Source organism: Chiloscyllium plagiosum, unplaced genomic scaffold (genome assembly GCF_037043375.1).
Source record: "Chiloscyllium plagiosum isolate Xiang-an unplaced genomic scaffold, Cpla_swu_hap1 HiC_scaffold_19, whole genome shotgun sequence".
NCBI classification, from domain to species: domain Eukaryota; kingdom Metazoa; phylum Chordata; class Chondrichthyes; order Orectolobiformes; family Hemiscylliidae; genus Chiloscyllium; species Chiloscyllium plagiosum.
The window spans coordinates 17,855,059-17,874,388 of NW_028270157.1; the positions used below are offsets into that span (position 1 = coordinate 17,855,059).

The 19,330-nt window shown below is 40.0% G+C and overlaps 1 protein-coding gene across 1 annotated transcript in view; it reads left to right on the top strand.

Moving 5' to 3' along the window:
• The window catches only part of endouc (endonuclease, polyU-specific C), a 32,657-nt gene extending 13,387 nt beyond the window's left edge, over window positions 1-19,270 (top strand). The window contains exons 2-7 of the mRNA XM_043709863.2: window positions 3,851-3,950; window positions 5,197-5,308; window positions 5,743-5,864; window positions 10,410-10,522; window positions 15,001-15,154; window positions 16,658-19,270. Coding sequence (XP_043565798.1) covers window positions 3,851-3,950; window positions 5,197-5,308; window positions 5,743-5,864; window positions 10,410-10,522; window positions 15,001-15,154; window positions 16,658-16,921 — 865 coding nt within the window. The 3' untranslated portion in view covers window positions 16,922-19,270. The remainder of the gene's footprint in view (window positions 1-3,850; window positions 3,951-5,196; window positions 5,309-5,742; window positions 5,865-10,409; window positions 10,523-15,000; window positions 15,155-16,657) is intronic.
• The last annotated feature ends 60 nt before the right edge of the window (window positions 19,271-19,330 follow it).

A 19,330-nucleotide genomic window follows, 5' to 3' on the forward strand; every position in this document is an offset into this window, starting at 1 on the left:
GGACACCCACTGAATGTAACTGCTATCCCCATTCAAAGTGTCTATTTCAGTAATCACAGATTTACTGGGGATTAAACTCCAAAGGACCTCTATGCACATCGATAATTGATCTTTCAGCTGAAATTAATGACTCTGAATGTTGTTGGCTATGTATAGAGCAGTATAAATTCTATTTATTCAGTAATTCAAACACATCCTTGACTTCATATCAAAATCAAACACATTCTTTTCTCAGAGCAACTGTTGCTGGCAGATACTCTGCCGTGAGATCAGCTGTCACGGAATGTTCATCTTGTCTGTCCTCTCACACCCGCTGTAGCTTATCTGGTCTGCAAATGTTCCCCGATATCCATCATCCGACAATGCCTAAGTCAGCCCACTGTTTACTGCTCTCCACTTTGGTTTTTTTTCAATAGCTGCTCTTCTGTGCAGCTATTTTAAATGTATTGAATTTGCAAACAGCCTACAGTTTCTGCTTTGATTTGGCTTACTGCAAGCTGCCTCAACAGCATTTTTCTAAAGATTGCATTGAAGGTTCTCCTGATGTTGCGTACTTTGTGGTGGGAGTGCTTATGATTGACCCCATCCCTGTTTTGAGTAATTAATGACTTCCTCTTGACTAGAATAGCATTTTTTTAAAAATGAAATCTCAAACCAACCTTCATCACAACACAATTTTGAGTGCCATGTAATTTAAAATGCTGCAACTTTAAGACTGATAATGACATGGACGTTTGCAAGTATCTGAAGATTTGTTAATGTGAAAAAGGGTGTACATGTATGAAGGGAAGGTTCATTTAACTGATAGCTGGAATTGGGGGTGGGTAAGACCTTTGAGGAAACGTTGGACAAATTGGGTCTACGATCGCTGCAGTTTAGATGAGTTAAAGATTATTTTATTGACACATCTGAGATCCTGAGGGGACTTGACAAGATGGATTCTGCAAGGATGTTTCCCCTTTCAATTCCCCTTCCCAATTGCACCAGTGTAGTTCTCCAGTGTAGTCTGATCCAATTAGTCTGTTTCACCTATTAATAGCTCAACCAGTCTAATAGACGACTGTCAGATTTGATTGTCCTTCAGCTGTCAAGTTTTTTTTTCAATCGTTCACAGGGATGTGAGCATTGCTGGTTAGGTTAGTATTTATTCTGTCTCCTAAATTGTCCTGGAGAAGGTGATAGTGAGCTATCTTCTTCAACCTCTGCTGTCCATTCGGCATAGGTACCCTCACAGTGCTATTAGTGAGGGAAGTTACAATATCTTTAACCAGAGACAATGACAGAACAGCAATGTAGTTCAAAGTCAGAATGGATTGGATTGAATTGGAGGAGAACTTGTAGGTGGAAGTACTGCCATGTATAGTTTCATGGAGAAAAATACCAAAACCCTCCCAGAAATAATTGACAGTCAATCAAGCAAAAAAACTTCAAGGTATTAATATTAGGTTTTAAAATAACAAGAAAGAAATTAATGGGACTTAAGGTGGTCAGGTGTTCTGGACTTGGTGATCAGTCACGGAGTGTTAAAACGGAAAGCATTAGGTTCATTGTTGGTAGTCTTTCAAAGTTCTGCTAACTGCAGTTTTGTAGGTGGCGAATATAACCCCACTATTCAGGTATGGAGGGAGAGTCGAAGAGTGTGGCCTTCATCAGGGCTTATCCTCGAAACGTCGATTCTCCTGCTCCTCGGATGCTGCCTGATCTGCTGTGCATTTCCAGCACACAACTTGGACTCTGATCTCCAGCATCTGCAGTCTCCACTTTCTCCAAGAATGGAGGGAGAGGAAGCACCTGTTATCAGTTATTAGTTATTAGTTACAGAGGAATTTTTGAATCTATAATAAAGGAGGACACTTAGTGGTAGGATTGGGCAGTTAAAATCCAAATATGCTATATCCACTGGTCTTCCTTTATCTATGCTACAGGTATTATCCTCAAAAAAAACCTCTAAGTTTGTCAAGCCTGACTTTCCTTTCATAAATGGGGTGGCACGGTGGCTCAGTGGTTAGCACTGCTGCCTCACAGCACCAGGGACCCGAGTTTGATTCCAGCCTCGGGCGACTCTTTGTGTGGAGTTTGCACATTCTCTCCATGTCTGCGTGGGTTTCCTCCGGGTGCTCCGGTTTCCTCCCATAGTCCAAAGATGTGCAGGTCAGGTGAATTGGCCATGCTAACTTGCCCATAGTGTTAGGTGCATTAGTTAGGGGTAAATACAGGGTAGGGGAATGGGTCTGAGTGGGTTACTCTTCGGAGGGTCGAAGTGGACTTGTTGGGCCGAAGGGCCTGTTTCCATACTGTAGAGAATCTAATCTAATCAGATCCATGTTGATCCTGCTCAATCAGATTTTCTTAGCATCCAAAAGAAAATCGTGGATGCTGGAAGTCAAAACCAAAACAAAAATTGCTGGAGAAACTCAGCAGGTCTTGCTGCATCTGTGAAGAGAAAGCAGAGTCAATGTTTCGGGTCTTCCTTCACTTGACCCAAAACATTAACTCTGCTGTCCCTTCATAAATGCTGCAAGACCTGCTGACTTTCTCCAGCAATTTCTGTTAGCTCGCAGTTGTCCCATCCTTTTTTAATGTATTCTAGCATTTTCACTGCTACTGATGTGAAAATAGCAGGTCTGTAATTTTTCTCTCCTTCCCCTCTTAAGTAGTAGGGTTACATTTCCTTATTTCCAGAATTTATCCAACTTTGCATGGTAGCCATCAATACACCCACAATATTTATGGCACCTCCTTCAATACTCTGCGACATAAAGAACATTCCTGAGTTCAGAAGCTTTGGAATATTTTTCCCATTCTGTAGTTGATTCAGGAAATACATGGATTCTGGGATGAACAAGTAAAACCATTAGGGTCAGACTAGGGATGAGCAGAAATTGGTGAACAGATGATGATTTTTCATGTGGTTTGATTCATGTTCTTTTAAGCTGTTGAAAGTAACTGTGATAATTTCCAAGTGGAGCCTGGAGTAGAAATCTAAGAACCAAATCACAAGTTAGGGTAATTGGATTTTTTCTTAAAAAGAAAATTGTTCTCAGGATGTTGACAATCCAGTCTGATTTTTTTTTACCCATCCCTGGTTGGGAAATGATCAGTTTAAGGAACAAATCTTTCGGCCCCACAGGAATTGGCCTTACTCATTTCAGTAACCCACAGCTTTGTTCAAATATTCCAAGTGAAGAGGTTCCTAATAAATAGCCATGAGAACTTCAAATAGAGTGCAAGAATCCTAAAGAAGGACCTGATTAGCCAATGAGCTGAACAGTCTCCTCCAGTGTCTTTTATTCAGGGCAGAACTTCCCGAATATGACTCCAGCAGCCAAAACCACTCCCCCACCTCAACCCACTTCAGAGCCCAGCGTTGGACAGAATCTCAAGAATCGCTGTGGGAATTGGGGAAAAAATTGGGTAGCAGGGTTAGAGTCTGGAATTGAATGAAGTGAAGGATTCTCAATACATGACAAAATTGTCCCAATGATTATGTACCAAGAAAGAATTGAGTTTTGGCCAGAGATGTCTTTCGCTCCCTCGGGATGACACTGTATCCATAAAACCGATGTTTTGACCGGCCTGCCTTGCATTTGGAATGGTTTCTGTACTCTATTACTTCCCTCTGTAATTAGTTACTGACTTGTAATTTTGCTTGCCTACATTGCAAGTAATTATAATTTCAAAAGGCACTTCATTGGCTGTAGATATCCTGAGTTTAATTGTAGTACAAGTCTCACTGTTCGGTTGTTTCTGGAAGGGCTAGAGTTGAACGCTCCGACTAGCACCAAAGAAAGATTTCCCCCAGCCCTGATCAAGTAGGGTTTTTCAGATTTTGCTGTTTTCTTCCTTTCAGAATGGTAATGAACCAGGAGCTTTCCAGCATCCTGAATGAGCTATGGAAAGCAGACGAAAACCGACTGGTGCCTGGAAAAGACTATCAGATTTCTGTACAGGTCAGTATCTTCATATTACCAGCTTTAGAAATATGCTTGAAAGGTTGTCTGGTGCTGTATTGGGTTGTCTTAGGAGAATAGTATTGGACAGTGTTGGTTTTATAGGGAATTATACAGAGCGTTTTGTTTAATACAATAAATGCTAGCCTACATGTTAATTCATAAGAAGTGACCATTTTTTGGAAGCCACCATTTATTGCCCATCCATAATTGCCTTGAAGAAGATGGTAGTGAGCAGCCTTCTTGAACCTCTGTAGTTCACGTGGTGTCGGTAGATCCAGAGTTCCAGGATTTTGACCAGCGAAGGAAGATGACATAGTGCCAAATTAGAGTGTCTATAGACTTGGAGGTGAAGTTGAAGGTGCAGTATAGATGCAGGTATCCCTGGCTTTTAAAAAGTTTGCTTTATGCCACTTAACATTTACAAAAGACCTGCATTAGTACCTGTTATTGCTAACTGAAAGAAATCCGAAGAGGATTTTAGCTTTTATGAAGAAACTAATTGCAGTTTCGTTTTACGCCATTTCAGCTGATGCCAGGTTTCATAGGAATGTTCAACTTTCGGATAGCAGGGGAAACATGTAATCCTTTTTTTAACTAGAATTTTTCTTTTACACTGTCCCAGGTATTGTTATTTCATTTGCATGGTTTATTTTAAAGACTTATTTCTTCAAATGACATTAGTATTTTTGGGTTAACGTCGTGTCATGTGCATCGTGCACTGTTGCATTTTGCTTCGTCATGTGTCTGAGTCATCCGATGTCAGGACCTGATTGTAAAGGAGGAAAAGAAGCAGGTGGGCAAGGAGATGGACAGATAGATCAAAGGGAGTAAGTTTGTACTACTCAGAGTTTGTAATCACTTTAAACATGAGGCAGCGACAGAGTGAGACAAACAGAGGTGAGTTTCAGGAGTGCTGTGGGTAAGATGCATAACCCATCAAGACTGATGTGTTACTCAATTTTAGTTTGAATATAACAGAAATACTGCACAGTGATCTATTTTGCTTTGTAACTCAGCCAGGAATGTACCCTTAGGTTGACTTTTCTGAGTAAGAAAGTGTCTGAAGGAACCCACTTCTGGCTCAATATTGATCTCTGTATAGGAACTTATGATACACTCATTGCTGTTTCACTTAGCGTTGTGATTTTTTAAAAATACAGTTACAACTTTAAGTGAGGATTGTCTGTATTGAGTAATCATTATGGTGTTGTTAGTGGTAATTGGAGTCTCTGTTTCTCTGCAGGGTAAAGCAGGGTATGTCCCTGCAGGAAGTAACAATGCAAAGGACAATGCTCGTAGGCCACTGTTCTCCTATGTAAATGAAGAACGTTTGCGCTCAATTAAAACCTTTGCTGGTACGTTCTGAAGTCTGTTACATCATATTTAGTCACTGACCCTGCTGACTACAGGAATTCAAGTCTATTCAGTATGATAATTGAATCTTATTCTGTAGATCTGGTGTGTTCTGTTCATTGTATTCTTTCTGCTTTATGCCTAGTTCTGATTTGGGATTGTATGTAGGGCTGTTAGCTGCCCACCAACAACATTTAACCTTTTATTGACCTTCTGTTATTAAGGGACAGACCATTTGCTCTACTTTAGCAGAATAATGCATAGTGTAATATATAGTATAACATTCGTGTTTTTAACATTTTTTTTTAATCACTCAACTTACTTTAAGCAGTCCCAGAGAAATGCGACAGTATATAAATTTTGAAGACCGTTCAAATTTTTTTTTTGTAATTCACTGTGGTTGCATAATTTAATATTTAATCATTCATTTAAATAGCCTTCATTTCCCTCTTGGACAACTATGAAATGTCCACTGGAATTGCTGAGGTGGTAACCCCAGAAGAAAGGGCTGAAAACAATCGCTTTCTGGACGCAGTTCTTGAAACAAAAGTCATGCAGGTGGGTGATATCAGCCAATGGACTTGAGAAAGCATCGGATTTCTAAAAGCCATAAGCATTACTGTAGTAGAAGCTGTCAATTGTATTTACAAAGACTCCAGTGACTTGAATGGTGTCAATAGTGCATTCAACACACCTCACACTTTGGCTCACATTTGGATTTTCTTGTCAGTGAAGTAAAAGATCTTTTCAGGAACATGCACTGCCAGAGGCAGAATATCTGCAACCTCTTACCCAGGTAGAAATTTGTTACCATTGACAAAAGACACACTTAGTCAAAAATTTTCATTTTGCATTTCATCAGGACATTCACCATGTGAGTAGAGCAACAATTATGTACCAAAATAAAACAAAACAACTGCCAATGCTGGGGATCTGAAACAAAAGCAGAAATTCAGCAGGTCTGGTAACATCTGTGGGAAGAAAGTAGACTTAATGTTTTGAGTCTGGTGACTCTTCATAGGTTCATAGGTGATGACCACCAGTTACCTGCCAAGTTTAGTTTAAATTTAAACAATCATATAACCAATGCATTCTCCCTGGGATCGCCTGTACCAATCGCAGTACAATTGCTAACCAATTAACAGGCTGTTTCAGCAAATGTTGTTCCCCTCTACTCTAGTATTCTCGTGACTGTCCTAATGAATGCACAATGGAACGATTTGAAAAGAAAGTCTTGTTTTTCAGCAATACTCAAGTTCGGTACTATCAATGACTGTTTGTTTGCTTTTCATGAATTTGACTTTGTAGCATCAAAGAGTCAACTTTAGCTGAAGAATAATATGTTGCATTGGTACGATAGTACCATGGTTCTCATCTTGCAGAGTCGCTGATCCCTGAATTTAGTCGGAAGATTGATTCCATGTGGAAACATGTTTCAGGAGGCTTCATCGGGACATAAATGAAAATGGATTTTATGTTTGAAGGAATCCTCAAAATCTTGATTAGAATGTTAGGTTTTAAAAAGCACCTTGAAAGAGGTCAAAGGGTGTGACAACTTGGGTAGGACTGAAGACACAGCCACTACAGGTGGGGTGAAGAGCTGGGAAAATGCAAAGTAAAGACACAAGTCAGAGCAATTGAGGTTAGATGTGGAAAAATCCAAGATTTGGTTGGAATTTGGAGCAATGTGTTCATCGTTCAAAGGAGCGTAGTCATCCTGAAATATGTACAAGTACCTGAGGACAGTGATATTCTTTTGCTTATTAATCTAATTATTGGGCCAAAGACTGATAATGGCCTTTTTGCTTTATTTAGCTGTTTTGAAAGTTGCCTGGATATTCCAAATTTCCTACATACAACAGCAGTGTTTCTGGGGAGAAAGTTGAAACATAACTTTTGGGGGTTAGGGGTATGGTGGATAAAAGAAAGGAAAAAGCATGGACCAAATGTAATTCTAGAAAATTTAATAACGATGCAGGTTTAACACAACGAGAAATGACATGAGAGATAACAAATGTATACACTGGGTTGTTATTATCAGAGGGAACCACCTGAAAGGACAGTGGAAGAGAATCAGATGGGAAGCTTTCCAAGCAAGTTAGATAAATACTTGAAAGGAAAATAATTGCAAAACTACAGGGAAAGATCAGGAGCGTGGATCTAATTGATGAGACGTACTTTGAGGTGCAGAATAGCATCCTGCTGTATTGTATGATTTTATGAGATTGTAGCTTTACGATGCATGTGGCGTAATTACAGCTTCATTACTGGACAGAAGGAGGCAATTCAGCCCATCAATTTCATGCTAAGCCCATCATGTAACTCTCGGTGCAAAAAGAGAAATTGCTGGAGAAACTGTTGATGTTCCTGTTTTTATTTGAGATCTCCAACATCCACAGTTCTTTGTTTTATTTTTATGTAACTCTCGAGCACCTGTGCTATTTCCCCAGTGTAAATTTTGGCCTGATCAGTATTTTTATGGCCAAGATCTTCAGTATTACGCCAGGGGAGGCTTATGAACAATCATTTCCTTTGGTTTTGGTTCATTTACTTAATCCAGCTGGGTCTTTCATTTTAGTATTAGATTTTTCTGAGGGGAGTGCGTGGTGAAATCAGTTGATGCTGAAATGTGAATTTCCAGAAGGTTCTGTTGTGTCAAGAAAAAGCAAAACAAGCCTTATTATGTTTAAAACAATCTTGAGCAGTCACATGAAGGCAGTATAAACCAAAAGGGTGATCATTGCTGTCCAGAAGGTTAGGGACAACTTAGAATGTTGTAGAAAATATAGATATACCGGGTTCTGGGTCCCAGCAGTACCCCTTGTCAGTAGTCCATTATAGTAACCCCTTTGGAGCTGCCAATAATCTGTCAAAGGATTGACATATTCTGCATCACTGCATGATAAAACCATAAGCCTCAGACATTTGGGATCTTAATATCCAATTCTACCATGAGTTTTGAAAGGGATTAGTCATTTTCCACTCTGCACGAAAAAGTTGCCTTTAGGTTCCTTTTAAATCTTTCCCTTTTCATCTTAATCCTATGCCCTCTAGTTTTGGACTCTCCCACCCTGCGAAAAGACCTTGTTTATTTGCCTTATCCATGGCCCCTCATGAAGTTTAAACCTCTATAAGGTCACCCCTCAGTCTCTGATGTTCCAGAGAAAATAGCCCCAGTCTGTTCAGCCTCTCCCTATAGCTCAAACGCTCCCACACTGGCAACATCCTTGTAGATCTATTCTCAACCCTTTCAAGTTTCTCAACATCCTCCCTATAACAGGGAGATCAGAATTGCACAAAGTATATTCCTTTTAAAGTAAGTGACTGTTGTATTGTAAGAATTGCAGCAGCCAGTTTGCATGCAACAAACTCCCATAAACAGCAATGTGATATTGATTAGATCACCTGTTTTAGTTATATTGATTGAGAGAGAAATATTCAGCAGGGCACTGGGGATAGCTCCTCTCTGAAAATAGGCCCAGGGTCTATTCGTGTAACTTTGAATCATTTACCATCTCATCCATCATACAACATCTCTGACAGTGTAATACTATCTCAGTATTGCAATGGGAGTATCAACCTGAATGATGAAGTCTTTGGATTGGTAAAGAATGTACAACCTTCTGACTCATTACATAAGGGGTCTACCAAGCAAACCAGGGCTGACAACTGTTGTGAAAATTGTTATGAGAACTTTGCAACCAAGGGATATCAATGGGCCCATGTTACATACTGCTTGAGGAACAATGAAGCTTACAAGTGGGTGACCTCTAGCTGTAAGGGACTTCAATCTCTTCCCATCAGGTGAAAAAGATGAAAATTCCAGACTTTAGTCACGAATGGAATCACTGCTTGTCGAAGGAGTAATTCCGGGATGTAAACTTCAGAACTTTTGCCAATTCCTGCTTTCACAAGCTATGCACAATGTGTCTCGTCATGGACTACATCCAACTTAATTTCCTGAAGCAAAATCTGCCAAGTCTCTCCATGTTGCCAAAACTAATCATATGAACTCCAGAATGTTTATATAGCACTACAACTTGGGTTTCTTTTTAGTCACATTCTTTGGTTTCACAAGTCTAGTGTCCTAGCATTTTCAAGGGTGCTATCTGTGTTGTGTGTTTGTGTTTCAGTACTTAGCAACTTCACTCACCTTCCTGACCAAACAATTATCAGAGTTTCTGTTTTTAATTCTTTGACAGTTCTTGCTGTGATCACTTCCCTAACCTGACACTGTGTGGAAGCACCATTTGAATAATGTTAAAGTTAGTTTATTTTGGAGCTTTTTTTGCTGGTTAAACACAACAACCCAAGCTTGTCCATTTTCTCATAACCAGGACTTTGAAGTTCAATGACCTTTTAATGATTGACTGGCAGGGGGAGCAGTGAATGTTACTCTGACCCACACGGCAGGAAGCTAATGCGATCGGATGCCTGTTTCACATAGAGCATTATTCAAGACAAGAAATAGGAACAGGAGTAGACCATTCAGCCCATTGAGCCTGTTGCATCATTCAATATGATATTGAATATGCTTCAACTCCACTAAACTACCCTTTCCTTATATCCCTCGATCTCCTCAGAGACTGAAGGTCTGTCTAACCCAGGCTACAATGTATTCAGCAATAGAGACTCCAAAATCCCCCTCCAGAGTAAAATGCCTCCCAGCAACTATCCTAAAGCTTCTTCAGAACCTTGTACCTTTCAATCAGATGACCTGTTGTTATTTTTAATCCCAGAGAACATAGTCAGTTTGCTCCACCCCTTATCATAGGACAACACCCTGATCCCAGTGACTAATTTGGTGAACCCTTTTTTGTGACACCTTCAACACAATCTATCCTTTCCGAGGAGAGGAGACCAGAATCTTATACACTTACTCCAGATGTAGTGTCACCAAAATCCTGTACAATCAGAACAGGTCTTATCTATTCCTGACAAAGGCTTCTGTGTTCTTGATTTAGCTTAAAGATAGCCCCCATACCCTCTCTTGTGTCTGAGTTGCAATGAAGTTAGAAGACCTTAATAACAGTGAATTAAGCTGAGCAGTGATTGTGACATCCAATATGTTGACAATAATTCTGATAATTATCCTCTTTTCAGTTAACTCATCAATACCTTGCCAGTAAAAATCTCACATCAACTGACCCACAACGGTTCAAGCAACATCTTTATGACGTCTGGTTTCAACTGTATTCCAGAGGAGGGAATCGAGGGTATGTTTTTTTTGCTTTGAGAGCAAAATATTGAAATAGGCAGCAAAATACAATTCTGAAGAAGGGTCACCGGACCCGAAATGTTAACTCTGATTTCCTTCCACAGATGCTGCCAGACCTGCTGAGTTTCTCCAGCAATTTTTGTTTTTGTTGGAAGACTTAGAGATCTACAAGGGTTTTATTGCAAAGCTATAGTTTAGCATAACCATCAATTTTCACCTCTCATGCTGAACTCTTTCCCTGTCCAGAAGCCAACTCACCCCAGATTGGTGAGGGTGTCCACTTCCATCAGAATATCCTGCAACTCATGTGCTTCACTTTGCTGCATTTTCCAATGGTGGAGGTGGGTACTGCAGATGCTGGAGATTAGAGTCAAGATTAGAGTGGTGCTGGAAAAGCACAGCAGGTCAGGCAGCATCCGAGGAGCAGGAAAATCAATGTTTTGGGCATTCCTGATTAAGGGCTTTTGTCCGAAATGTTGATTTTCCTGCTCCTTGGATGCTGCCTGACCTGCTGTGCTTTTTCAGCACCACTCTAATCTTGACTACATTTTCCAATGACAAAGCCAGATGTAGTGTTTGTTTGAAATGCACTTTGGCTTCAGCTGGAGGCACTTACGTATGTTTGCATCGTTAACCCCACATGCCACATGGTCTCTTAGCAACTAAGAAAGGGTTAAACCAAAGTCTCATACTCCTGCCAATCCTCTTACACTCATCAAAACTCCCAATGTGTATTCCTCGATTCTCAAATTGTCAAGTAAAATTGGTAGCATCTCAGAATCGGAGAAGGCTTGGGGTCATAATACTATTTAACTAAATTGGACAACTCTTGAAAGGCTTTAGTATCTGGTGCCTCAGAGAAAGTTAGGCTCCTAATAACTGAGAAAGCTACGGGTCCATAAGCTGTCAGGAGAATTAATCATTGCCTTTCATCTGCCCCAAAGTCATTTGCCCGAAAAACAACTCATTCTTTTCACACACTGGGCCCAGTCTTCAACAACAGGATTGAATGAGTCAAGCTTTCCAAACAGGATGCCAAAAGTATTTACCCCAACTCAAAGATGACTATTGCGAGCAAATTACTTCAGGAGCATGCTTTTCTCTTGTCGCCACTGAAATAACTCCTCAGAGCCCAGTATCCTGATGCCAACTCACCCTTTATGTCCATGTAGCAAGTCCTCAACACTGATCCAGCTTCCCCAGAGCCAGCACTCAGAATGAACACGAACTTCTGACCCTCCTATTTATATCTGTCAGCCAGGGCTCCCTAACTGGACCAGACTAACAGCCCAATCAGTGATCTCGTAATCTATGAGGTCCACCTGGCTGACCTCGTTACATACATTAGATGATTTTTTTTATTGTCACTGGTAGAGCACAAGAGCTGGAAAGTTCTTCTCCTGTGACTTCCAGCAGATTGCTTGTATCAAATGGATACAGAATTAGCTGAGTCACAAGACTGAGTACAAATAGAACAAAAACACAAAGAAAATTTACAACCAGGAACAGGCCCTTCAGCCCTCCAAGCCTGAACTGACCCAAATCCACTGTCCAAACCTGTCACCCAATTCCGAAGCATCTGTATCCCTCTGCTCCCCACCTACTCGTGCATCTGACCAGATGCATCTTAAATGAATCTACAGTGCCTGCCTCTACTACCTGTGCTGGCAACGTGTTCCAGGCACCTACCATCCTAGTCATAGTGGTTAATGGATTTTTTTTGGGCTGGTGGAAAATTTGTGGTGGGAGTTCCCCAGGGTTTGGTTCAGGGACGCTTCCTTTCCCTGACACACATGAGTGATCTGGATGTTTGTGGATGATATGTGGAAGCATTGTTAGCTGTTAGTTGACAGTGTAGAATTTTAAAAGGATATAAATAACTTGATGGTTTGGCAGATAGGTGGTAGATGAAGTTCGGTGCAGAGAAGGATAAGGTGATGTATTTTGGTGGGAAGAACATGGACAGACAATATAAAATAAGGGGTACAATACTAAAGGGGGTGAAGGAGTAGAACAACCTGACTTTATATGTGCACAGATCATTGAAGGTGACAAGACAGGTAGTAAGATCAGTTAGTAAAGCATAGAGTGTCCCCAGCTTTGTTAATAGGGACGTAGAGTACAGAAGCAAAGACATGATATTGAACTTGTATAGGATACATGTTAGACAAAGTTTGTGAGAAGATTTGTAACTCGGGTGTTCTCTGTACCATCATTAAAAACACAGAAATAGATAACACACACTGGATCTTCAATGCCACACTCACAGGAATCCGATTCACTAGAGAGGAAGAAAAGGACAACCAACTCCCATTCCTAGACGTGATGGTACAGAGAACACCTAATGGAGAATTCACCACAAAGGTATACAGGAAAGCCACACACACAGACCAAGTCCTGAACTACGAAAGCAACCACCCCAACACACACAAAAGAAGTTGCATCAAGACACTATTCAAAAGGGCCACAACACACTGCAGTACACCAGAACTGCAAAAAGAGGAGGAAGAAGAACACCTATACAATGTATTCGCCAAAAACGGATACCCGCGCAATTTCACCAACGGACGCCTAAGGGAAAGACAACGGAACGAGGACATGCTGCAACCCAAAGGACTAGCCACACTACCATACATCAAAAACATTTCTGAACTGACAGCCAGACTACTGCGACCACTAGGACTCATAACAGCACACAAACCAACAGCCACTCTCGGACAACAACTCACCAGGATGAAGGACCCGATACCCAGCATGAGCAAAACCAATGTAGTGTACAAAATCCCATGCAAGGACTGCACAAAACACTACATAGGACAAACAGGAAGACAGCTAACAATTCGCATCCATGAACACCAACTAGCCACGAAACGACACGACCAGCTATCCTTAGTAGCCACACACTCAGATGACAAGCAACATGAGTTCGACTGGGACAACACTACTATTATAGGACAAGCCAAACAGAGAACAGCCAGGGAATTCCTAGAGGCATGGCATTCATCCACAGATTCAATCAATAAGCACATCGACCTGGACCCAATATACCGGCCACTGCAGCGGACAGCTGGAACTGACAACCGGAAGCGGCAGATACAAATCACTATAAATGCCGGAGAAAACATCACAGAAGCGCTTCACAGGAGGCTCCCAAGCACTGAGGATGTCACCTAGACAGGGGACGAAACGTCTGCAACACAAATTCCCAGCTCGGCGAACAGAACCACAACATACGTGCTAGACCTCAGCTGGAGTGTTGTGTACAATTCTGGGTGCCACCTGATAGGAAGGATGCATATGCACTAGTGAAAGTACAGAAACAGTTAATAAAAATGGTTCCATGGATGAGAAACTGCAGTTATGAGGATATATTGGAGAGAAGAAGGTTAAGAGGAGGTCTAATAGAAGTTTTCAAACTCGGTCTGGGTAGAGTAGATAAGGAGAAACTGTTCCTGCTCATATGAGAATCAAGAATGAGAGGGCACAGCTGTATAGTGATTTGGAACATAAGCAAATGTGCTGTGAGAAAAGACGTTTTCACACAGTGAGTAATTGAGGTTGTTATGGACTAGGCTAGACCACTCAAAGCAATCTTAAGCAGGCAGCCCAGACCATAATTTTGCAATTTGTTTCGGTAAGTGTATCGTGAAAATTACCCAGAGTAAGTTAGGAGGTTGACTGCCAGGTTTAAAAACAGACAAAAATTTATTCACAAAATTACACAATGAAACACAAAGAAAATAATAAAGAACCCCTATGGAACACAGTCTATCCAGACTAGACTTAATTATGTTGTTCTGAATATACACAATAGTCCTAATAAGCAAACCCACTGAAACACAGTAAAAATGAAACAAATGCTTGCAGGTTAAAGTTAGAAGGACAGAAGTAGAGAGAGTCTAGCAGCCTGTTTCCACACAGCTGAACTGCCTAATTAGTTCTGGACTGAACTGCTCAGCTTTCAGAACTGACCATTTCCCTTTCATTGTACAGGTCACTTCTAAAACATGACCACTTTGGTCTGAAGTCTCATCTGTTTTTATATTTAACAGAAGGTCTGTCAAAATCCTTTCTCATGTCTGTAGCAAACTAGCCATCTCAGAGCCAAGAGCTGTTTATGATCCTTCTGAAAAAAACAATGACACAGTATCCTTGGGAAAAGGAACAGCTTATTCGAAAGAAAAGGATCAGCTTTGTGACTTTTTTAGAACACATTGCTTGGAAATGTTCTAAAGGCAGATTCAATTAAGGCATTCAAGAGGCATTGGATGATTATTTCAATTTAAATTTGATAAGAGGACATGGAAAAAAGCCATGAGAATGGCACTAAATCATGATGGAAAGCTGGTGCAGACACAATGGGCCGAATGGACTACTTATATGTTAAAACAATACTGTGGTTTTGTGAAATGTCAAAAATGACTTCTGTGACAGATTACCATTTGACTGCTTTATTGGTGTATTTGGTTCCTCCAGGCGAGATTCTTCAGGGTTTGAGCATGTGTTTGTGGGAGAGACCAAACGAGGGAGAGAGATTATGGGCCTACACAACTGGGTCCAATTCTACCTGCAGGAGAAGCGCAATCACATTGATTATAAAGGCTTTGTGGCCAGGAAGGACAAGAATAAGGTGCGAGCAGTTACACTTGATGTCCTAACATTGTTGGCAAAGGAACAAATTCTTAATTTATTCTCATTCTATTGTTGTTCCTTCTTAATTTAGTTTTTAGTAGTATTTTGTTAGGTTTCTAAAACAGTCATCCTCGGATTTACTCTTGCAACCTTTATAAGCATGTTATTTTAATCTAATGATATCCTTAACCTCCTTAGTGACCATGGATGCATCTTTTTCTCGGAGTTTCAGGTTTTCAATGGAATGTATGTTTCTTGATCATTCTGAATTGTTTCTTTAAGTTTCTTAGTGTTTGTTAACCAGCAAACATTTTCATTTGTTTACCCAATAAACCTTACAGTTTTATTTAAGATTCTAGTTTGTAATTAGAATATTTTGTTTTGAAAATTATTGTGAAATGCATTTATTGTGATCACTATTACCTGATGGATCATTTACTATAATATTCCAAAAATCCGGACTCATTAAAGTAGCTTAAATTCTTGACTGGCTTCTTCAAACAAATGTCCCACAAACATTCGACAAACTCATCTTTAAGGTAGCCTTTACCAATTTGCTTGGTCTAATTTGTATGGGGATTGCTGTCCACTGCAACTATTATGTTGCCTTTTATAAACTGCAATAATTTATTCTTTTAATGCTCTGTCCCACAGCTTAATTGTTGTTAGGGAGCCTACTCCCATCAGTTGTTTCTAACTCTTGTTATTCCTAACCTATACCCTCATGGTTTCCACATCTAATTTTTCTATGAAAAGATCATTTCTCACAAATGATTCAGAAATCATCCTTTATTATAATGGCTATCCCTCATTTTTCAATCTGCCTGTCTTTTCAAAATGGGGTGTACTCTGGAACATGTATTTCCCAACGAATGCCATTTGCAAATTGTGGACACTTTGTAACCATGTCCCTGTGGTGGTGTTTAGATTTAAACCAAGGCTCTCTATCTGTGACATGAGTTCATCAATTGTATTGTGGACGCTCTGCATTTTCAGTGATTTCATACTTTTTAAAATTATTATTCCTTGCATGGACCTTTACCCTCTGTAATATTACTGTGCTGTCCCTTATTGCTCCTCTGAGTTGCCTTTCCCTACATTGATATTGCCTCAACCTTTCTCTTGCCTCAACTTGAGTTGATGGTAAAACAAACTAATTTCTGTTTGCTTACCCTTCATACTTGCAAAACTTTCTTTTTTTCTTGTGGACTGAAGAAAGGAAAGGACTGATGTAGAAGTCAAGTACTGTGGAGAGGATGGGGAAATTTGTAACTCTTGCAATGTCTCCAGGAATAGCAGGGCTTGATTTATAGCATATTACTCCAATTAGACATGTTGAGCTCTTGATTTGATTCAGACTGAACTCCCTCAGCAATGCCAGCAGTGAGTGAATGAATATTTTGAATTTTACTAAGGTTTATATTATCATGGATTTGGGTATATGTCTGTCGACCAGTGGAATCTAACTGATATTTGTTTTTCGTTTGCTGGTTTCTTACAGCCTGATGAAGATGATCACGTCTTGAACCTGCAGTTCAGCTGGAAGACAATGGTGAAACCTGTGGGCAGCTCCTTTATTGGAGTGAGCCCTGAGTTTGAGGTCGCTGTCTACACCATCTGCTTCCTCCTGTCGCAGGCCAAAGTCTCGCGGGAGCTGGTAATGGTGGACGAATACCATTTGCAAATTGTCGTGTATCGTCACGGGAAGTACATTGGAAGTTCCTACCCGGTGCTGCTCAGCAACAACAATATACCCCTGGACTGAACCTGTGGCAGTCTCAGGAATCCTCAGTGTCGTCTACAGTTTGCTCAAATGTCTGCAGAATTAACATCCGTCCAACAAGCAGATTATAGTCGATGCTCAGTGTCTTTTTTTCTGGTTAGATCTTCTCAAAGTCGTTGCAACATTGTATTGTATAAAATGCACATTTTGCAACGTCTTCTTGTTCAGAATCATCAATTAATGCACTCCCATATGAACTCAGTGGATTTGATGCTGTGCTAAAGGAGACCATCTCTGAGTCAAAATTCGGGTGATTTTTAAAAAAAATTCAGTTTAACGTTCAGCACAGAATTCATTTCAGCAACTGTCCCCATAAATCAACACATTTCACACAAGATCTCTACATGTTGGGGTTGGCTTTTTAAATTTAATATGTTGTTGCAGGATTTTAGTTTGATAATTTTTGATCTGATAATGCTGCAGTCCTCAAATATCCAAACTGTCTAAAACAGTAAAATCGTTGTGACCTCCTAATAAAGAAGTGTCACCTACCTGCCTTGTTAATTAAATCCTACTGTAACAAGCCATCACACTTAATATCTCTTAGAAAACCAACCAATCTCTCCATGACCAGTGGGATCAGAAATATTTGTTTCATTTGAAGTGAAATTGGTGCATTTTAACCCTCACTGCACCACATGACCTAACAGCTGCACATTTTCACATCAATCTGATGTAAAACTCCTGCGTGATTTTAAACTGGGAGGAAAACGTTGTTCACTTTTCATTCCATCATTGAAGCTTCATCCATTTAAGTAAACCTACAGCCAGCAGTTTCTTTTTTCTGCTATGGATGAGCATTTGTTTCATAGCTTGAAATTCTGTATCTGCTTTGATGACAATTAGTCAGTGATTTAAGGGTTAGCCCTGCATTATACTTGTGTGTTTCTCTGCTTCATAGCCTGTATTAATGGAACTATATCAGCTTGTTAGATTGAACTTTTTATTATACAAAAATTGTTTGAATTGTTAAAGTTTTTATAATGCACAATTTATTGATATTTCAATTTGCTTTTAAAAATAACTTGCATTTTATTTATGTTTTCAGTTTCCAGGTAAAATATTTTCAATTAAACTTTGGTTAGGCTTTTTCTCGGTCTCTGAAGTGCCAAAATTGTGGAAGAAACTTTTGTTTCTCACGGAGCTGTTTCCAAGAATTGAAATTGGAGGGGGTTTAGGTGACAGCAGCTCAAAGACCCCTTTGTGTTTAAACATGGCGAAGGTTTGACTGTCGCAGGTTTCAGTAACTAATGACTTTCAATGCCATCTTTCCAAGGATAACTGAGGTTTGAATCAATCTATGAAGTTTAATTTTAGATAGTTTGATGAAGAGAAGAAAACCCATGCTTAAAGGTGTTTGGGGTTTACCTGAAACTGGGTTTACCTTTCTCCGGCCCAAAACTTATTGGGATTTTGAAAGATCGTGAGCAATTTAATTCTGCAGAAACCACATTGCTTCTGCTGCAATCTCAGGCCTCACTGATCTTCACTCCTGACCTGAACTGCATCAAAACATTTCAAAGTTCGTCTAAACCTGTTTCAAAACTGCTCTCACTTTTTACACTCCTGAATTTTCAATTTTCATCAAAACGTGTTTTGCAGTTTTCATAATTCATCACATGGTCATTATGGAAACTCTACTCCTGTAAAGGTTCAGTCTTTGTTTTTACAAAGGAACTGATTTTATGACAATTTGCACGTTTATCCCAACCAAATCCTTAACCTACCTGCTGTGTTTTGCAGCTTATTCTATTTGTAGACCAGCACTAATCTGGTACTCAATCCTTTATCCAAAATCCTTGGGGCCAGTTGCTTTTCAGGATTCCGAATTTTTCTGATTTCAGAATAAATGGCATTTTCACGGTGAAGTTAAAAAAAAAAATACCGTACAGCAGACGCATGTGTGAATAGTGCGAACGCTGAGACAGAATTAATGCCTGCCAGTGCTGGGGCCAGGCTGGCATGTCACACCTGAGTGTTGTGGTTCGAGTGTGTGTGTGGTGTTGGGTCACACCAAAATGACACTCCACACTCCACGAAAAAGTTTCAGCTTTCTGAATTTCGGATAAAGGATTGTGTACCTGTACTGAAAAGAGCTACATGTTGGTAAATACAGTTTGCTGATTAGAAATTTCTATTTCCTCCCCCTCCAAGTGGAAACAATATTGGTCGAGTTTTGCTGCTTGTTAACACCTTGCCTTAATTTCTCAAAGTTCAGCAGAACCATGGAATATGTATTTGACCAAAGTTCATTCTTTGGACATATAGTTCAGTTCCTGCAATGCATGTTCACCTTTTTAATAATTTTGAAATAAAGTTCATTATAAAGAAGTGAGTCTTGCTTTATTTTATTTCAGCACAATTATTTCAAGATTATTGGCCATGACTATC